The following is a 14,627-nucleotide window of genomic DNA, read 5'->3' as shown; positions in this document are numbered from 1 at the left end:
TAATATTATTGTTATTCTTGTCATTAATATTACTATTATTCTTGTCATTAATATTACTATTATTGTTATTAATACTATTGTCAATATTAATTGTATTATTAATATTATGACAATTAATATTGTTAATATTATTGACATTAATATTATTGTTGTCATTAATATTACTATTGATATAATTATTGACATTAATGTTATTGTTGACATTAATATTATTGATATTAATGTTATTGATATTAATGTTATTATTGACATTAATGTTAGTGTTATTGACATTAATGTCATTAATGTTATAGATGTTATTGTTGTTATTGTTCTTATTGTTGTTATTGATGTTGTTGTTGTTATTGATGTTATTGATGTTATTGTTGTTATGTTATTGATGTTATTGTTGTTATGTTATTGATGTTATTGTTATTGTTGTTATTGTTGTTGTTGTTGTTGTTGTTATTGTTGTTGTTGATGTTGTTGTCATTGTTGTTGATGTTATTGATGTTATTGTTGTTATGTTATTGTTGTTATTGTTATGTTATTGTTGTTGTTGTTATTGATGTTATTGTTGTTATTGTTGTTGTTATTGATGTTATTGATGTTATTGATGTTATTGTTGTAATGTTATTGATGTTATTGATGTTATTGTTGTAATGTTATTGTTGTTATTGTTGTTATTGATGTTATTGTTGTTATTGTTGTTGTTGATGTTGTTGTTGATGTTATTGTTGTTGTTGTTGTTGTTGTTGTTGTTGATGTTATTATGAGGGTCTGTAGTCCCTGTTGAGCAGTCAGTGCAGTAGCGGCGGGTGTCCGGGTGGGGGCAGTGCTCAGTGTGAGCAGCAGCGCCTCCCTCCCACCTCAGGCGGCCGCAGGTGGTGCACCGCTCGGAGCCAACCCACAGCGCCGCCCGGAGTCCCCCCGCGGGAGTGCGGCGGCCCGCGGGCCGGCCGGAGCCTCCCCCCCCCCCCCACCCCCCCACCGTCAGGCTGCCCGAGTGGGTGGGTGGGGCCTCAGCGCCCGCGACAGCGCCGCCCCTCCGGCGCCTGGCGGCGGTGCTGGAGGCCGAGGCGGGTTCGGACGCCATGACCCAGGCGGAGCGGGAGCGGGAGCAGGAGAACGGGAAGGAGAAGGAGCGGGAGAGGGAGAAGGAGAAGGAGAAGGAGCAGCGCGGAGTGAAGAGGCCGATCGTCCCGGCGGCCATCCCGGACTCCCCGCTCGAGGTCAGGTGGGGGGGGGGGGCCCGCCCGGCCCGCGGGCCACGCTCGGCCCGCGGGTCAGGGACGCTCGAGTTGCGGGGGACGGGGCAGCAGAGGGCGGGGTCCCGGAGGGGCTCTCACAGGCCCCCGCAAACCAGTCCTCCCCCCCCCCCCCCCCCGCTAGACCCGGCCCGCGGGCCACACCCGGCCCCCACGCACCAGAGAGAGAGAGAGAGAGAGAGTTTTATTGCTGTTAACCCCACAGGACATTAATGGTTGGCTTTGTTTTCATGGCACAAACTCTGTCTTCGCCCCCTCCCCCCCTCTCCCCCCCCCCCTCCTCTCCCCCCTCCTCCCCCCCCCCTCATTGGAATAAATACTACTAATAACAATCCTATAGTAATATATAGTGCAGCAGGTGCTTCACTGACACGATGGGGCACTGTGTCAAATGTAAGGATTATTATTATTATTATTCCTCACTGATTATCAGGTTGGGTGGTGGTGGTTAGCATTCACCCACAAAACACACAGTCACCACACTTTACAGTGTACCCTGTGAAGCGCATTGAGACGTCTCGACGACGTGATCAGGCGCTGTGTCAAATGCCGGGATGATGATGATGATGATGGTTGTTGTTGTTGTCGTTGTCGTTAATGGTGACTGACCGACGTCGTCATTGTATTTCTTATTGAAGCCAATCCAGAGTAACTTCATCGTGGTGATACACCCCGGCTCATCCACCCTGAGGATTGGCCGAGCTTCGGACACACTGCCGGTCAGTGTTCCCCACGTTATTGCTCGACGACACAAACAGCAGGGGCAGCCTCACCACGAAGACCCCCGGCTGCACCGAGATGGCCTCAATGTAAAGCTTTCATTCTTGTCGGTTGTCCCTTGAAACCCGAGTTAAGCCTTTCATTCTATCGGCGCCTTCCAACGTGAACAGACGTGGCGATTGCGATCATCTCCGCGTGGCGCCGGAGTCCCTGCGGCTCGGTGGTTAGGGAGCTCGCCTCGCCAGCGAGCGAGCGAGAGGACCCGGGTTCGATTCCCCGGTCAGGGCGTAACCTTAGGCGCGTTTCCTTACTCCACACACACACACACACACACGCACACACAGAGGCCTCTGTTTACCTAACGGTAATTAGAAACCCACGCGGTAGTGGATTGGCGGATCACTTTCCGGGGGTAATAATAATTGTGTGTATATATATATCATTATAATTGTTGTTGTTGTTATCCAGGCCCAGGCCCAGGCACGGAACCGTTTGTAGCCTCGCAGGGAAGTGTAAATTTTGAATTCTGCTGACGCTTTTTTTTTTCCCAAACCTCATTGCAGAAACCGGAAAGCAATGAGCAAAGGCAAAATGGACTCAAAATGGTGGATCAGGCTATTTGGTCAAAAAAGATGTCCAATGGGGCCCGGAGAATCCCTGCTCCACCAGATCAGGTACTGGATTTCCCCCCCAACCACCACCCACACCCCAACTGAGGACTTGACGAGACACACACTTTACATCGGCTTCTTTACTTCACTGCTGTCAGACATCTGCCGTCCGTACTGAGATACTAATATATTATGGATATTGTTTGCAATCAACACTACAGGAAATAGCACTTTTATCGCCCACAAAATAGCGCTCCGAGACGTCTCGAAGACGTGATGAGGCGCTGTATCAAATGCCAGGATTATTATTATTATTAATAATATTATTTTCCACTTTTCAGGTGAGGTCTTATAATAAGCAGATGAGGGCAGCAATCTTGGACCCAAGTTCGGGGCTCAAATGGACAAACACATTACATCACCCTGAGTTTCTCATAGGAGACGAGGTAAATCTTTTGTTTAACATCAAACACTCCCCAAGTCAAGCGGGTTAGAGATTAGAGCTCTCTGTTCACTGACCGTCAAAGATCAGGTCTAATATCAATCTCTTTTCCCCACAGGCTCTGTATGTAAATCCTTCTGACAGCTATAATATACACTGGCCCGTTCGGAGGGGTCAGTTGAACCTTCATGTCGGACCTGGAGGTTCTCTCACTGCAGTGATGGCTGATCTTGAGGCTATCTGGACACAAGCCATACAGAAGTTCCTAGAAATTCCACGGAAAGACTTAAAGGTTAGCGATTTTAGATTCGCCTGATTTCTGGGGTAGAGCACTCGCCTCTCACACGAGAGGACCCGGGTTCGATCCAATTGCAAGGATTATTATTATTTTAGTAAATGCATTGATTTTTTGTTATTCAGAAAGCGAAACAAATCTGTCATCTTGCAATGTTATTTCATTCTTCATATCTTATCCAATGTTTTATTCGACCTGAAATGGATTAATGTGAATTTTTAATGCACTGTTTGTTTTTGTTTATTCCAGTATTACAGATGTATTCTGTTAATCCCGGATATTTACAATAAACAACATGTCAAAGAGCTGATGAGCCTCCTTCTGAACAAGATCGGTTTCTCTGGTAAGTATTTGTTTGCTGGTAGTTTCATATGTGATTGTTATCTGCACACTATCTCCGTTTTACAATAATCTCATTTCTTAATAACATCAATAATGTGAGGTAAAGTTTTTGCAGTTTTATAAATTAAAAGTTTTATAAAAGCGCTATATCCAATGCAAGGATTATTATTATTATTAGTCCTCGCATTTGATATAACGCCTTAGCACGTGGAGTCCTGTAGCTCAGTGGTTAGAGCACTCGCTTTGCAAGCGAGACACCTGGGTCCAATTCCAGGCAGAGGGCGAAACCTTGGCCAAGTTTCCTTAATCCACACACCTAATAATAATCCCTCAAAACAAAACAATAATAAATTGGTCATTTTCAATCCATGACTATTTGTGGGACATTGCTGTGCGCAATTGGCTGCCGCGTTTCGCCCACAAATATACAGTCAATTCACTTTACAGTCTATTCTGTGAAGCGTTTTGAGACTTCGAGAAGAAGCGAAAAGCGCTATATCAAATGCAAGGATTATTATTATATTATCACGTCTTCAAGATGTCTCAAAGCGCTTCACAGGATATTCGCAGGATATACCGTAAAGTGTAGTGACAGTATATTTTTGTATACTTTACAGGTGTACTTGTCCATCAGGAGTCTATCTGTGCCACCTTTGGAAGTGGCTTAAGCAGTGCCTGTGTGGTGGATGTAGGTGACCAGAAGACAAGTGTGTGCTGTGTGGAGGATGGAGTTTCCCATCGAAACACCAGGTCAGGTAGATGTTCCCTCTTTAATAGTAGATGGCACGGAGCATTATTTGATCTTTCCTCTCTATACTGATTGCAGCAAAGTGATGGATGTTGGTCCCAGAAGATAAGCACAGGATAAACTAGTGCTGTTTTAGCGTTTGGTTTAAAGCACTCCGATTAATAAAGACTGATTTTTTTTTTCTTGATAGTTCACACACAGTATTAATGCTTTAAGACACACTCCGCCATTAGCCTACATGTGGAGTCCTGTAGCTCGGGGGTCAGAGCGCTCCCCTTGCGAGCGAGAGAACCTGGGTTAGATTCCGGGGCAGAGCAAAACGTTAGGCCAGTTTCCTTACTCCGCGCACACCCGGCTGCTTACCCTGCAGAGTGTGGGACAGACTGTTGGTTGAAGCAAAAATTAAGAATGTATTTGAGTGGAAACTTGATGTATACGTGAGGGAGAAGTGAATCGAGGGGCACAGGAGAGGGAAGTACAGGAGTGGAGTACAAATCTGGGCACAGACTAGTCGGGATGAATGGCCTGTTCATGTGCACTAACGTTCTACGTAATATACTTTAATGAATTGTTTGCGCCCACAGACTGTGTTTAGCTTACGGTGGTTCTGACGTGACCAGATGCTTCTTCTGGCTGATGCAGCGGTCTGGATTCCCCTATAGAGATTGCCAGCTGTTCAACCGAATGGACTGTTTGCTTCTCCAACAGCTTAAAGAGACGTTCTGCCATCTAGACCAGGTATTCCGTGTGCTGGAGAAACCCAGAGAGGGAAAAGGTCCACGAAAACAAACCGGTGCTTAGACAGGGGAAACCCCATTGATAAAGCACTGCTTCACGTAGAGTAGGCTGGTCCTACGAATAGCACTGATACTAAATGTTTGCCTATAAATACGGTCACTACACTTTAAGTACATTATGCGAAGCGCTTTGAGCTTTCGACGACGCGATTGATAAGGCATTCTGTCGAATTATTATATTTAAGTACAGGCACTATAATGTTTGTGTGTTTGCCTCAGTTCCCAATAGGATTGTTCTTCACTCTGCATATACCGTATGTTTTACTCTTTCCCTGTTTATACTTGATTATAAATTCTGAAGGTTTCCCTTTTGTGGAACAGGATATCTCCGGGATCCGGGATCATGAGTTCAAGATTCGACGCCCGGATTCTCCAGTTTTACTTTACCAGCTGCGACAAGGAGATGAGAAACTACAGGTGATTGAAATAGCATTGCCTAAACTTAACTTTGTTTTGGGTTAGAGCACTCGCCTCGTAATCCAAGTCGGATGTCTAAATCCAACAGGAGAGGAGAGGAAAGGGGCATTATGTGGAGTCCTGTAGCTCGGTGGTTAGAGCCTCGCAAGCAAGGGGACCTGGGTTCAATTCCCGGTTGGGGCGAAACCTTAGGGCAAGTTTGCTTATTCCACACACATGCCTCTGTTTAATGAGAAGTGAGTAGGAACCCAGTTGTTAGTCGATTGGCGGATCCCTTTCCAGGGGTAATAATCCCTTCACTCCTGTACCAGGCACCAATGGCCTTGTTTTATCCAGCTACATTTGGAATTGTGGGCCAGAAGATCACCTCATTACAACACAGGACTCAGGGCGATTCCGAGGATCCCCATGACGAACATTACCTGGTGGCCACTCAGAGTAAGCAAGAACAGGTGAGAATTACAGGTTTGTTTCAGCCTCTCTGCCCCCACCCTCTGGAATTCCGTTCCTCAGTCCCTGCGCCTCGCTCCCTCCCTCGCCTCCTTCAAGGCACGTCTCAAGATTGTCCTCTTAGACCGCGCCTTCTGCCACCTTTCCTACCCCTTCCCTCCCCGCCCTCCACCCCTCCTGATCCCAACCCCCAACTCACGTCCAAATCCCTGACTGTCCAGCGCCTTGGGACGTCCTCCTGACGTGAAAGGCACTGTGTAAATGTCATTTGCTGTTGTTTTTCTATAACAGGACGATTGTGATCAACTACAAACCTGAGCAATATTAGATATTTCCCGGCTTCGTTTTATTTTCTTAATTCAAAGTCTAGTGTAGCACAGAATGGCTTTTCTTAGGTTAAGGGTTCAAAGAAACCCTTCACTTTGAATTTCACCTTGCTACACATGAGCTGGTAATACCAGGTGAGTGACAGACACAAGGCAGTGTCCTGTTCTATAGCACTGCATCGATTCATTTGATAATTAAAACATTCACCAAAGAAATAGAAAACAGTGCTATCCCTGTGATGTACTGACAGCAGTTTAATTAGCTGTCAGATTTTACAGATTAACAATAAGAGCAACTGCATTTCTTGGTTAGCTGCAAATATACTTTGGAAAATTGAACTTGGACGAAGATGGCAACATAGGAACGGGAGGAGGCCATTCAGCCCCTCGAGCCTGTTCTGCCATTCTATAAGATTCCCGACGTGAAAAGCACTATATCAAATGCAAGGATTATTATTATTATTATCGTGGTTGATCTGTACCTCAAATCCAATTACCTGCCCTCGTCCCATATCCATCCCTTGATCCCCGACCTAACAAATATCTATCTGCCTCCGTCTTGGAAAACGTGAATGGATCCAGCATCCAAGGTCATATCAATCGCTTTTTTACGGTTTCCTTCTTGCGATAAGGTTTAATAACGATTGGTCTGCATCGCTGTTTATAATTGTTTATAGGCTGCCAAAGCCATCGCTGAGAAGAAGGCATTGGCGAAGTACGCTGGCTACGACACGGAGTCAGGGACTCAGAATTCCGACACGGGAGAAAAGTGTCATTCCCACGAGCTGGAACTGGGAGCCTCTCAGCACGACTGCCTCCTGCCAGGAAACGATTGCGAGGACCTGCCAGCAGCTCTGATGGCGAGAAAAACAACCGTCTCGCAATTTGAAGGGAAGGCTTTGGGGCTTGACAAGTCGATACTGCACAGTATTGATTGCTGTGGTGAGAACAACTAAGCAATGTTACCGCGTGCCATATATTTCCAGGCAGAGAGTTGGTTCAGGCTGCTGCATTTACCCTCAGGGTGATCGTGATTGATTTCCTCGTCTGTCCAGGTGGTTCCTGGAGTGAAACCAAAGAATAAGTTTCTGAGGTCATCTCTGCTTGTGCTCATTTGGAGAATCGTGCATGAATCTAATAATATAGCTGTGCCTGTGCTTTGAACACTATCGTCCCCTCCGCTTTCATCATCAGCCAGTATGCCCCAAAACTCTCCCTCAATCCCTCCACCTTGCTCCCTCCCTCCCTCCCTCCCCACTTTCAAATCCTGCCTAAAGATCTTCCTTTCTGATTGTTCTTACGGTCAACTCCCCGCCCTCTCCCTCCCTCTCACTCCTGGTTCTGGGTCAGACTCTGCCACGGTCAAGTACCCCTCCCCACCAGGGACGCTACCGTGTGTGAAGGACGCTGTGTAGACACAAGTTGTAGCTGTTGTTTTATAAATTTAGGAAGCTGTGGCTGAAGATTTGTGTAACTGAAACGTAGGGTTTCTTTTTCCACGAGGGGGATTGTAGCTGTTTTCGTTACAAAAAGACAAGCGTAAGGAAACTTCATTTGAATTGATTCCACCCTAAATAAAAAAAAGCACTTTGGCCTTACATCGGGGAAGAAATATCGGGACTTCATGCACTTGTTGGTTGTACTTGGTTTCAGCTTCTGACGAGACCAAAAAGAAAATGTACAGCTCCATCCTGGTGGTTGGAGGGGGGCTGATGTTCCACGGAGCTCAGGAGTTTTTGCAGCACAGAATCCTAAACAAGATGCCGCCCTCGTTCAGAAGAATAGTGGAGAATGTTGAAGTTATTACAAGACCTAAGGTAAAGCCCAAATTGGCTCGTTTCCCCTACATGGGCTGAAGAGTCCTTTATACCGCACATCTTTTCATTTTGTTTCCTTCACTCCCCCCCACCCCCATCCCCATCCCCACTCCGCAAACTTCTGCTCCTTTAAAGATGTATTAATAATAATTTGTACATTTACACTTTTCGGTTTATTTTCTCCCGCCAAAAGCGTTACGTACTCAGGACTCCAGTAATGAGCATCGTTTCAGCGGCTTGGGAACGTCCTCCCGAAGTGAAGGGCGCTTTACAAATGTAATTTTGCTGTTGTTGTTTGAACGCTGTAAAAATCTTCTTCATAAATATATTTATAAAATGCATCACATACACTCAAAGATTATGTGCATTACCGTAGAGAGCTCCGTAGTATCCATATAATCCCCTGAAAATACACTTGAAAGATGAGGACTTTGTAAAACGCCCCATTTGAAATCTGTCTTGGCTATTTGCCTCCTTGCTGCGTGATATTGCTGTGGCCACAGATAAGCTTTTATGCCTTTAACGGCGAAGCCAACACGTGCTTTGATGTATTTTGATGTGGTTGAGCAATCGTGTAACATTACAGGGCGTATTATTTTATCACCAGGACATGGATCCACGTTTAATAGCCTGGAAAGGTGGTGCCGTGCTCGCCTGTCTGGATACAACACAAGAACTGTGGATACACCAGCGGGAATGGCAACGCTTTGGGGTCCGCATGTTACGGGAGAGAGCTCCGTTCGTCTGGTGAAAAGTCTCGTTTCCCCCAGAATGAGTGTTGGGAAATATCTCCCGAGCCTCACTCACGGAAGCTTTCATATCACATAGCCTTTTTGTAAACTGTTTTTCCTCAATGTCCTATCACAATATTTTTCTGCTCGTATAAGTAGTAACAACTAATAACCCTTACATTTGGATATAGCGCCTTATCACGTCTTCGAGACGTCTCAATAGCTTCACAGGACATACTGTAAAGTGAATTGACTGTATATATTTGTGGGCCAAATGCCCTCTGGTAATAATTAACAAAGCTATAATAACTGATAAATAGTTTATTGTCTGTACAGTATCATGGGATATGAAAAGGAAACATATAAACAGTTAGTGTTTGGTGCAAAGCCAGACTCCAAGTGAGACAAACACAACTGTGGATGTAGATGTTATGTATTTTTGGTTGTAATTAAAGTTTCCCCTTGCTCTGATTACAAATGTGAGCCAGTCTCCAAGGCACCCCACAGAATGATGCTGTTAGCTGATCTCATCTACTGTGCTAGCTTTACAGTCAGCCTCAATGTGTCCTGATATGGAAGAGAAAAATTAGCTGGTTTAAATGCTCCTAAAGGCTGGCTGGGATGCTTAGTGGATTGTGAGTGTGTGTGTGCGCAGAGATAGCAGGTAATGACATGAATGGAATTGGCTGAATGCCTCCTCTACTTCACTAGATATCACATCTTGTCTGGGCACACACATACAACAACAACAACAAAAACTTGCACTTATATAGCACTCTCCACCCAAGGTGTCGTCTCAGAGCGCTTATACCAGAGACCAGAGGACAACACGTACAGGACAAACTGTTATAACAACGGTCTGGGTCCAAATCTTTAAACAAACTTCAGGATTTCAACTGACCGCCATGTTACAGAAGAGCGAGAGACAACATTTCACAACATTCTTGGATCTGTTTGCGTTCAGGTTTGCTGTTCTTTGAGGTTATTTAATAATTGTTTGCCTCAAACATTGACATCCCAGAACAATCTTGTGTGTTCAGCTCGACCTTCCAAAACGGTCATTCCAACAGCAATGAATCCACCAGAACAGATTTCCCCCTAATATAGACTTGCATGCTTCCCTCTCTCCAATACCCCCCCAGCAGTATTCCCTGCGCATCTGTTTCTGCTGATTACTCGTGTGGGCAGGAGTTCTGTTTGGAGCAGTCCTACAGGGGTTGTTGCTGTCTCGGATCTGTGCCAGCTCCAGCCTCCATTCACAGGCACCACAGAACCTCTTTAAGGTGCTGACACTACGCAGATGCTTGAGGGGAATGTCTCGAGGAGCTTGAGAACAATTTTGCTCTTATTTGATATACCGTGTTCCTAGAAACACGAGCAATCGGATATTTACCGTCGGTGAAATAATCACCTTGAACTTTTCTGAGACGGGAAATCATAAAAATAAATGGATATTTTATAATTGGGTGTTGGGTTTGAGGAAGAGGGTTTTTTAACACATAATCAGTGCAGTGTTTTCAAAGGAAGGAGTAGGGCATTGTCGATAACATATTCAGTTGTTCCTGAATCAGAATTAAACTTTTATGCATTGCTGATGGACAGGTAGAACAGGCTTGATAACAACAACAACAACAACAACTTGCATTTATATAGCGCCCCTTCACGTAGGGTAACCTCCCAGAGCATTTGATAGGCTGAATGCCCTCCTTCAGTGTCTGTTATCCTATAATTTTATAATAGAGAAAAGAAGGAAACCGCTTCAGTCAAATCTAGCGTTGACTTTAATTTGAAGGGAACGAGCCAACTCGTTCATTTTTTCTGTCACTCTCTCAGCCAACGTTTTGACTTATTTATTGCTTTGAAAGAATTGCTAGCGAAGTTGTGATGTCTGCACCACTGAATCCTGATGAACCCGCGGCTAAATCACCAGGAAATTTTCTTTGGATAAGCAATTCCGTAAATTCCAGGGACTGAAGGAAAAGGATTCCGCTCAGCAACTCGGCAAATTCACGTAAACAAAGCACAAAATGGTCGATATGTTTTACAGACCTTGGCAGAATAACGTTTGCAAATAATAATTAGGTCACTCAATCCCCGGCTGTTTGTGGGGACGCTGCTGTGCGCAATTGGCTGCCGTGTTTCGCCCACAAAAAATACACAGTCGATTCCCTTTACAGTGTATCCCGTGAAGCGCTTTGAGACGTCTCGAAGACGCGATGAGGCGCTGCGTCAAATGCCGGGATTTTTATAATAATTGGGACTTTCTTCGAGACAATTAATCATTCAAGAAATAACACGGCTCCCAAATATTATCTTCAACTCAAAATTATGTGCTCCGTGTTTTTTTTTCATTCCGTTTCATTTTCAGGCAGGTTTTCAATGGCTTTACTTCTGCTCCTTGCAATACTTATTTTTTCTCTGATATTAATTTTAATACCAGTAGAAGGTGCTGTTGGTACATAATCTGTCCCCGAGCAACTGTTTGTAACTTGAATAATATAGATCATAGTCCAATCGAATACCACTGACTTCCACCTGGGATGCTGTGCTGGTGCAAATGCTGGATTAGAAGGGTTTTTATTCAGGAAGTTGTTATGAAAATATAATACTAATCCTCGCATTTGATATAGCATTTATCCCGTTGTTCAAAGCGCTTCACGTAATATATTGTAAAGTGCAGTGACTGTATATTTTGTGGACAAAACGCGGCAGCACCCAGCGGTGTCCCGCAAACAGCCGTGGATTGAGTGACCAAATTATTATTATTTTCCCTTATTAAAAGCTTATCACGTACTCGAGATGATTTTCTACTACATTAGGTAAAATTAGCTGAGGTTTTTTTCCCTGCGTCCTCATTCAGAAGAAATCCTGAAAACCGCAATGGGACAAACAAAATCTTTGGAATCTCAAACATTGCAGAAGTAAAGTCCCCGAAGAGGAGAGAGAAGTGTATCTCACAAACTTTGTTTGTTTACAAACATTACAAAACTACCACTGTCTGGAAAGAATGCAGAATTATTCAATGAATGTCACTATGTAATGTTGGCAGTTACTCTGTGTTTCCAGTACGTGCTTTTTGTTCCCTAAGACTATGGCATCGGGAACAGTGGTTATAATACCTTATGCTGCGGGTGTCCTGACTCTTCTGATAACATTCTGTGATCTGCCTCAGTTTTAGATTCATAATGCAAACACACAATAATAATAACAATGATAGTAATAATAATAATCCTTGCCTTTGCTATAGCACTTCTGACGTCAAAATACTTCACAGGTATTTACTGAGAAGTGGATGACTCTGTTCGTAGGCAAATGCAGCAGATAATTTGTGGGCAGCAAAGTTCCACAAACTACCACGCAGTGAATCACCAATCTTATCTGAGGGATTGTTGGCCAAGACATCGGACAAAACTCCCTTCTCTTTCCAAACAGCGTCATGGGAATCTTTACCGTTCATCTAAACGGGTGTTTTAACATCTCGTCTGAAGGACGGCACCGCTGACAACACAGCGCTGCGCTGGAGCATCAGCTTAGATGGTGAGTGGGTCCTAACGTGGAGCTTGAATCAACAATTCGTCAGAGGTGAGAGTATTACCGACTGAGTCACCACAGCGACAAACCCTTGAGCTTATCATACTCTGCGGTAAAGTATGTCTTCAAACTGCTGCATTTAGACATTGAGCAATAATTTTACCACACAGACAGGAAATAAAGAGAGATGCTTTGCATTTTTTTCTCTCTGTTTATTGTGACAAGGCTCAGGAACCAGCCATGCGATGAGACACAAATTGGGGTTGAACCAAGTTTGAAACTCTGTCGCTGCGTGGGGGATGTTTGAGGGTATATAATGCACGGGTTATTATTATTAATTATTATTATTATTATTATAACCCACCTAGGGTTGAGGCAAAGATATTTTTCTTGGTAGGTAAGTTATTATCTGTGTATTAAAACTTGTTGTAAAACCTTCTACCCCCAGTCCGTTAAGATCAGTTAAACTCAGCACAATCCTCTCTGTGCCTTCGTAGACTGCATGGTCCAATTCAGCACCAGATATAATAATAATAGTCCTTGCATTTGACACAGCGCCTTATCGCGTCCTCGAGACCTTTGTCTCAAAGCGCTTCACAGAATGTACTGTAAAGTGCAGTGACTGTGTATTTTGCGGGCGAAACGCGGCGGCCGATTGGGCACGGCAGCGTTATAATAATAATAATAATAATAATAATCCTTGCATTTGATATAGCGCTTTTCACGTCGGGAGGACGTCCCAAAGCGCTTCACAGAACACACTGTAAAGTGAATTGACTGTATATTTGTGGGCGAACGCGGCAGCCAATTGCGCACAGCAATGTCCCACAAACAGTCGTAGATTGAAAATGACCAATTTATTATTGTTTTTGGTTTTGGAGGGATTATTAGGCTCTGTGTGGAGTAAGGAAACTTGCCCAAGGTTTCACCCTCTGCCTTCCCCACAAACAGCCGTGGATCGAGCGACCAAATTAGCATTAGCATTTTTATTCCTGAAGGGATAAACCTTTGGAGCCGTAAAGGAAATGTCAATTAATAGCCATTTAAAACTCAGCTCACAAATATGCAAACCCCAAATTCTCTCTCTGTGAGCAGAGACTTGTGTGTGTGTTTTAATTAAATGCCCATATTTGTAGCATTTGATTTTTGCTGTTTACGGGAGTGAGTGGTGTGTGTGTGTTTCACTGCAGCCTTCAAAGGGGAAGAAAAGGGAATAAGTGAAGATAATAGGATGGGAAAGGCAAACATCCTCTCTGAGGGGGTGAGACAACCTTTATGAATCAGGCATTTTTTTGCGATGGATCAAAGCAAATGGGGAGTGAGCTCACTCACTCACTCACTCACTCACTAAGTCACTCACTCATTCACTCACTCACTCACTCACTCACAAACTCAGTCACTCAATCACTCACTCAGTCACTCACTCAGTCACTCACTCACTCAGTCACTCACTCACTCAGTCACTCACTCACTCAGTCACTCACTCACTCACTCACTCACTCACTCACTCACTCACTCACTCACTCAGTCACTCAATCACTCACTCAGTCACTCAGTCACTCACTCAGTCACTCACTCACTCAGTCACTCACTCACTCAGTCACTCACTCACTCACTCAGTCACTCACTCACTCACTCAGTCTCAATCACTCACTCAGTCACTCACTCACTCAGTCACTCACTCATTCACTCAGTCAGTCACTCACTCAGTCACTCACTCAGTCAGTCACTCACTCAGTCACTCACTCAGTCACTCACTCAGTCACTCACTCACTCAGTCACTCACTCAGTCACTCACTCACTCACGCAGTCACTCACTCACTCACTCAGTCACTCACTCAGTCACTCAGTCACTCAGTCACTCAGTCACTCACTCAGTCACTCACTCACTCAGGCAGTCACTCACTCACTCAGTCACTCACTCAGTCACTCACTCACTCAGGCAGTCACTCACTCACTCACTCACTCAGTCACTCACTCAGTCACTCACTCACTCAGTCACTCACTCAGTCACTCACTCAGTCACTCACTCACTCACTCAGTCACTCACTCAGTCACTCACTCACTCATCAGTCACTCACTCACTCAGTCACTCACTCAGTCACTCACTCACTCACTCACTCACTCACTCACTCAGTCACTCAGGCAGTGAG

General features: G+C 44.5%; 1 protein-coding gene across 1 annotated transcript; it reads left to right on the top strand.

Moving 5' to 3' along the window:
• Nucleotides 1-1,040: 1,040 nt before the first annotated feature.
• actr8 (actin related protein 8) lies at nucleotides 1,041-9,417 on the top strand. The gene is made up of 13 exons (XM_042339498.1): nucleotides 1,041-1,211; nucleotides 1,886-2,056; nucleotides 2,531-2,641; nucleotides 2,920-3,024; nucleotides 3,139-3,312; nucleotides 3,565-3,658; nucleotides 4,275-4,407; nucleotides 4,990-5,143; nucleotides 5,524-5,619; nucleotides 5,931-6,071; nucleotides 7,073-7,337; nucleotides 8,049-8,212; nucleotides 8,820-9,417. The coding sequence occupies exons 1-13, from the start codon at nucleotides 1,074-1,076 to the stop codon at nucleotides 8,961-8,963; spliced, it is 1,890 nt and encodes a 629-aa protein (XP_042195432.1). The 5' UTR covers nucleotides 1,041-1,073; the 3' UTR covers nucleotides 8,964-9,417.
• Nucleotides 9,418-14,627: the final 5,210 nt, after the last annotated feature.

Source organism: Callorhinchus milii, unplaced genomic scaffold (genome assembly GCF_018977255.1).
Source record: "Callorhinchus milii isolate IMCB2004 unplaced genomic scaffold, IMCB_Cmil_1.0 Scaffold12, whole genome shotgun sequence".
NCBI classification, from domain to species: Eukaryota; Metazoa; Chordata; class Chondrichthyes; order Chimaeriformes; family Callorhinchidae; genus Callorhinchus; species Callorhinchus milii.
This window is presented reverse-complemented; position numbering and strand designations above follow the sequence as displayed.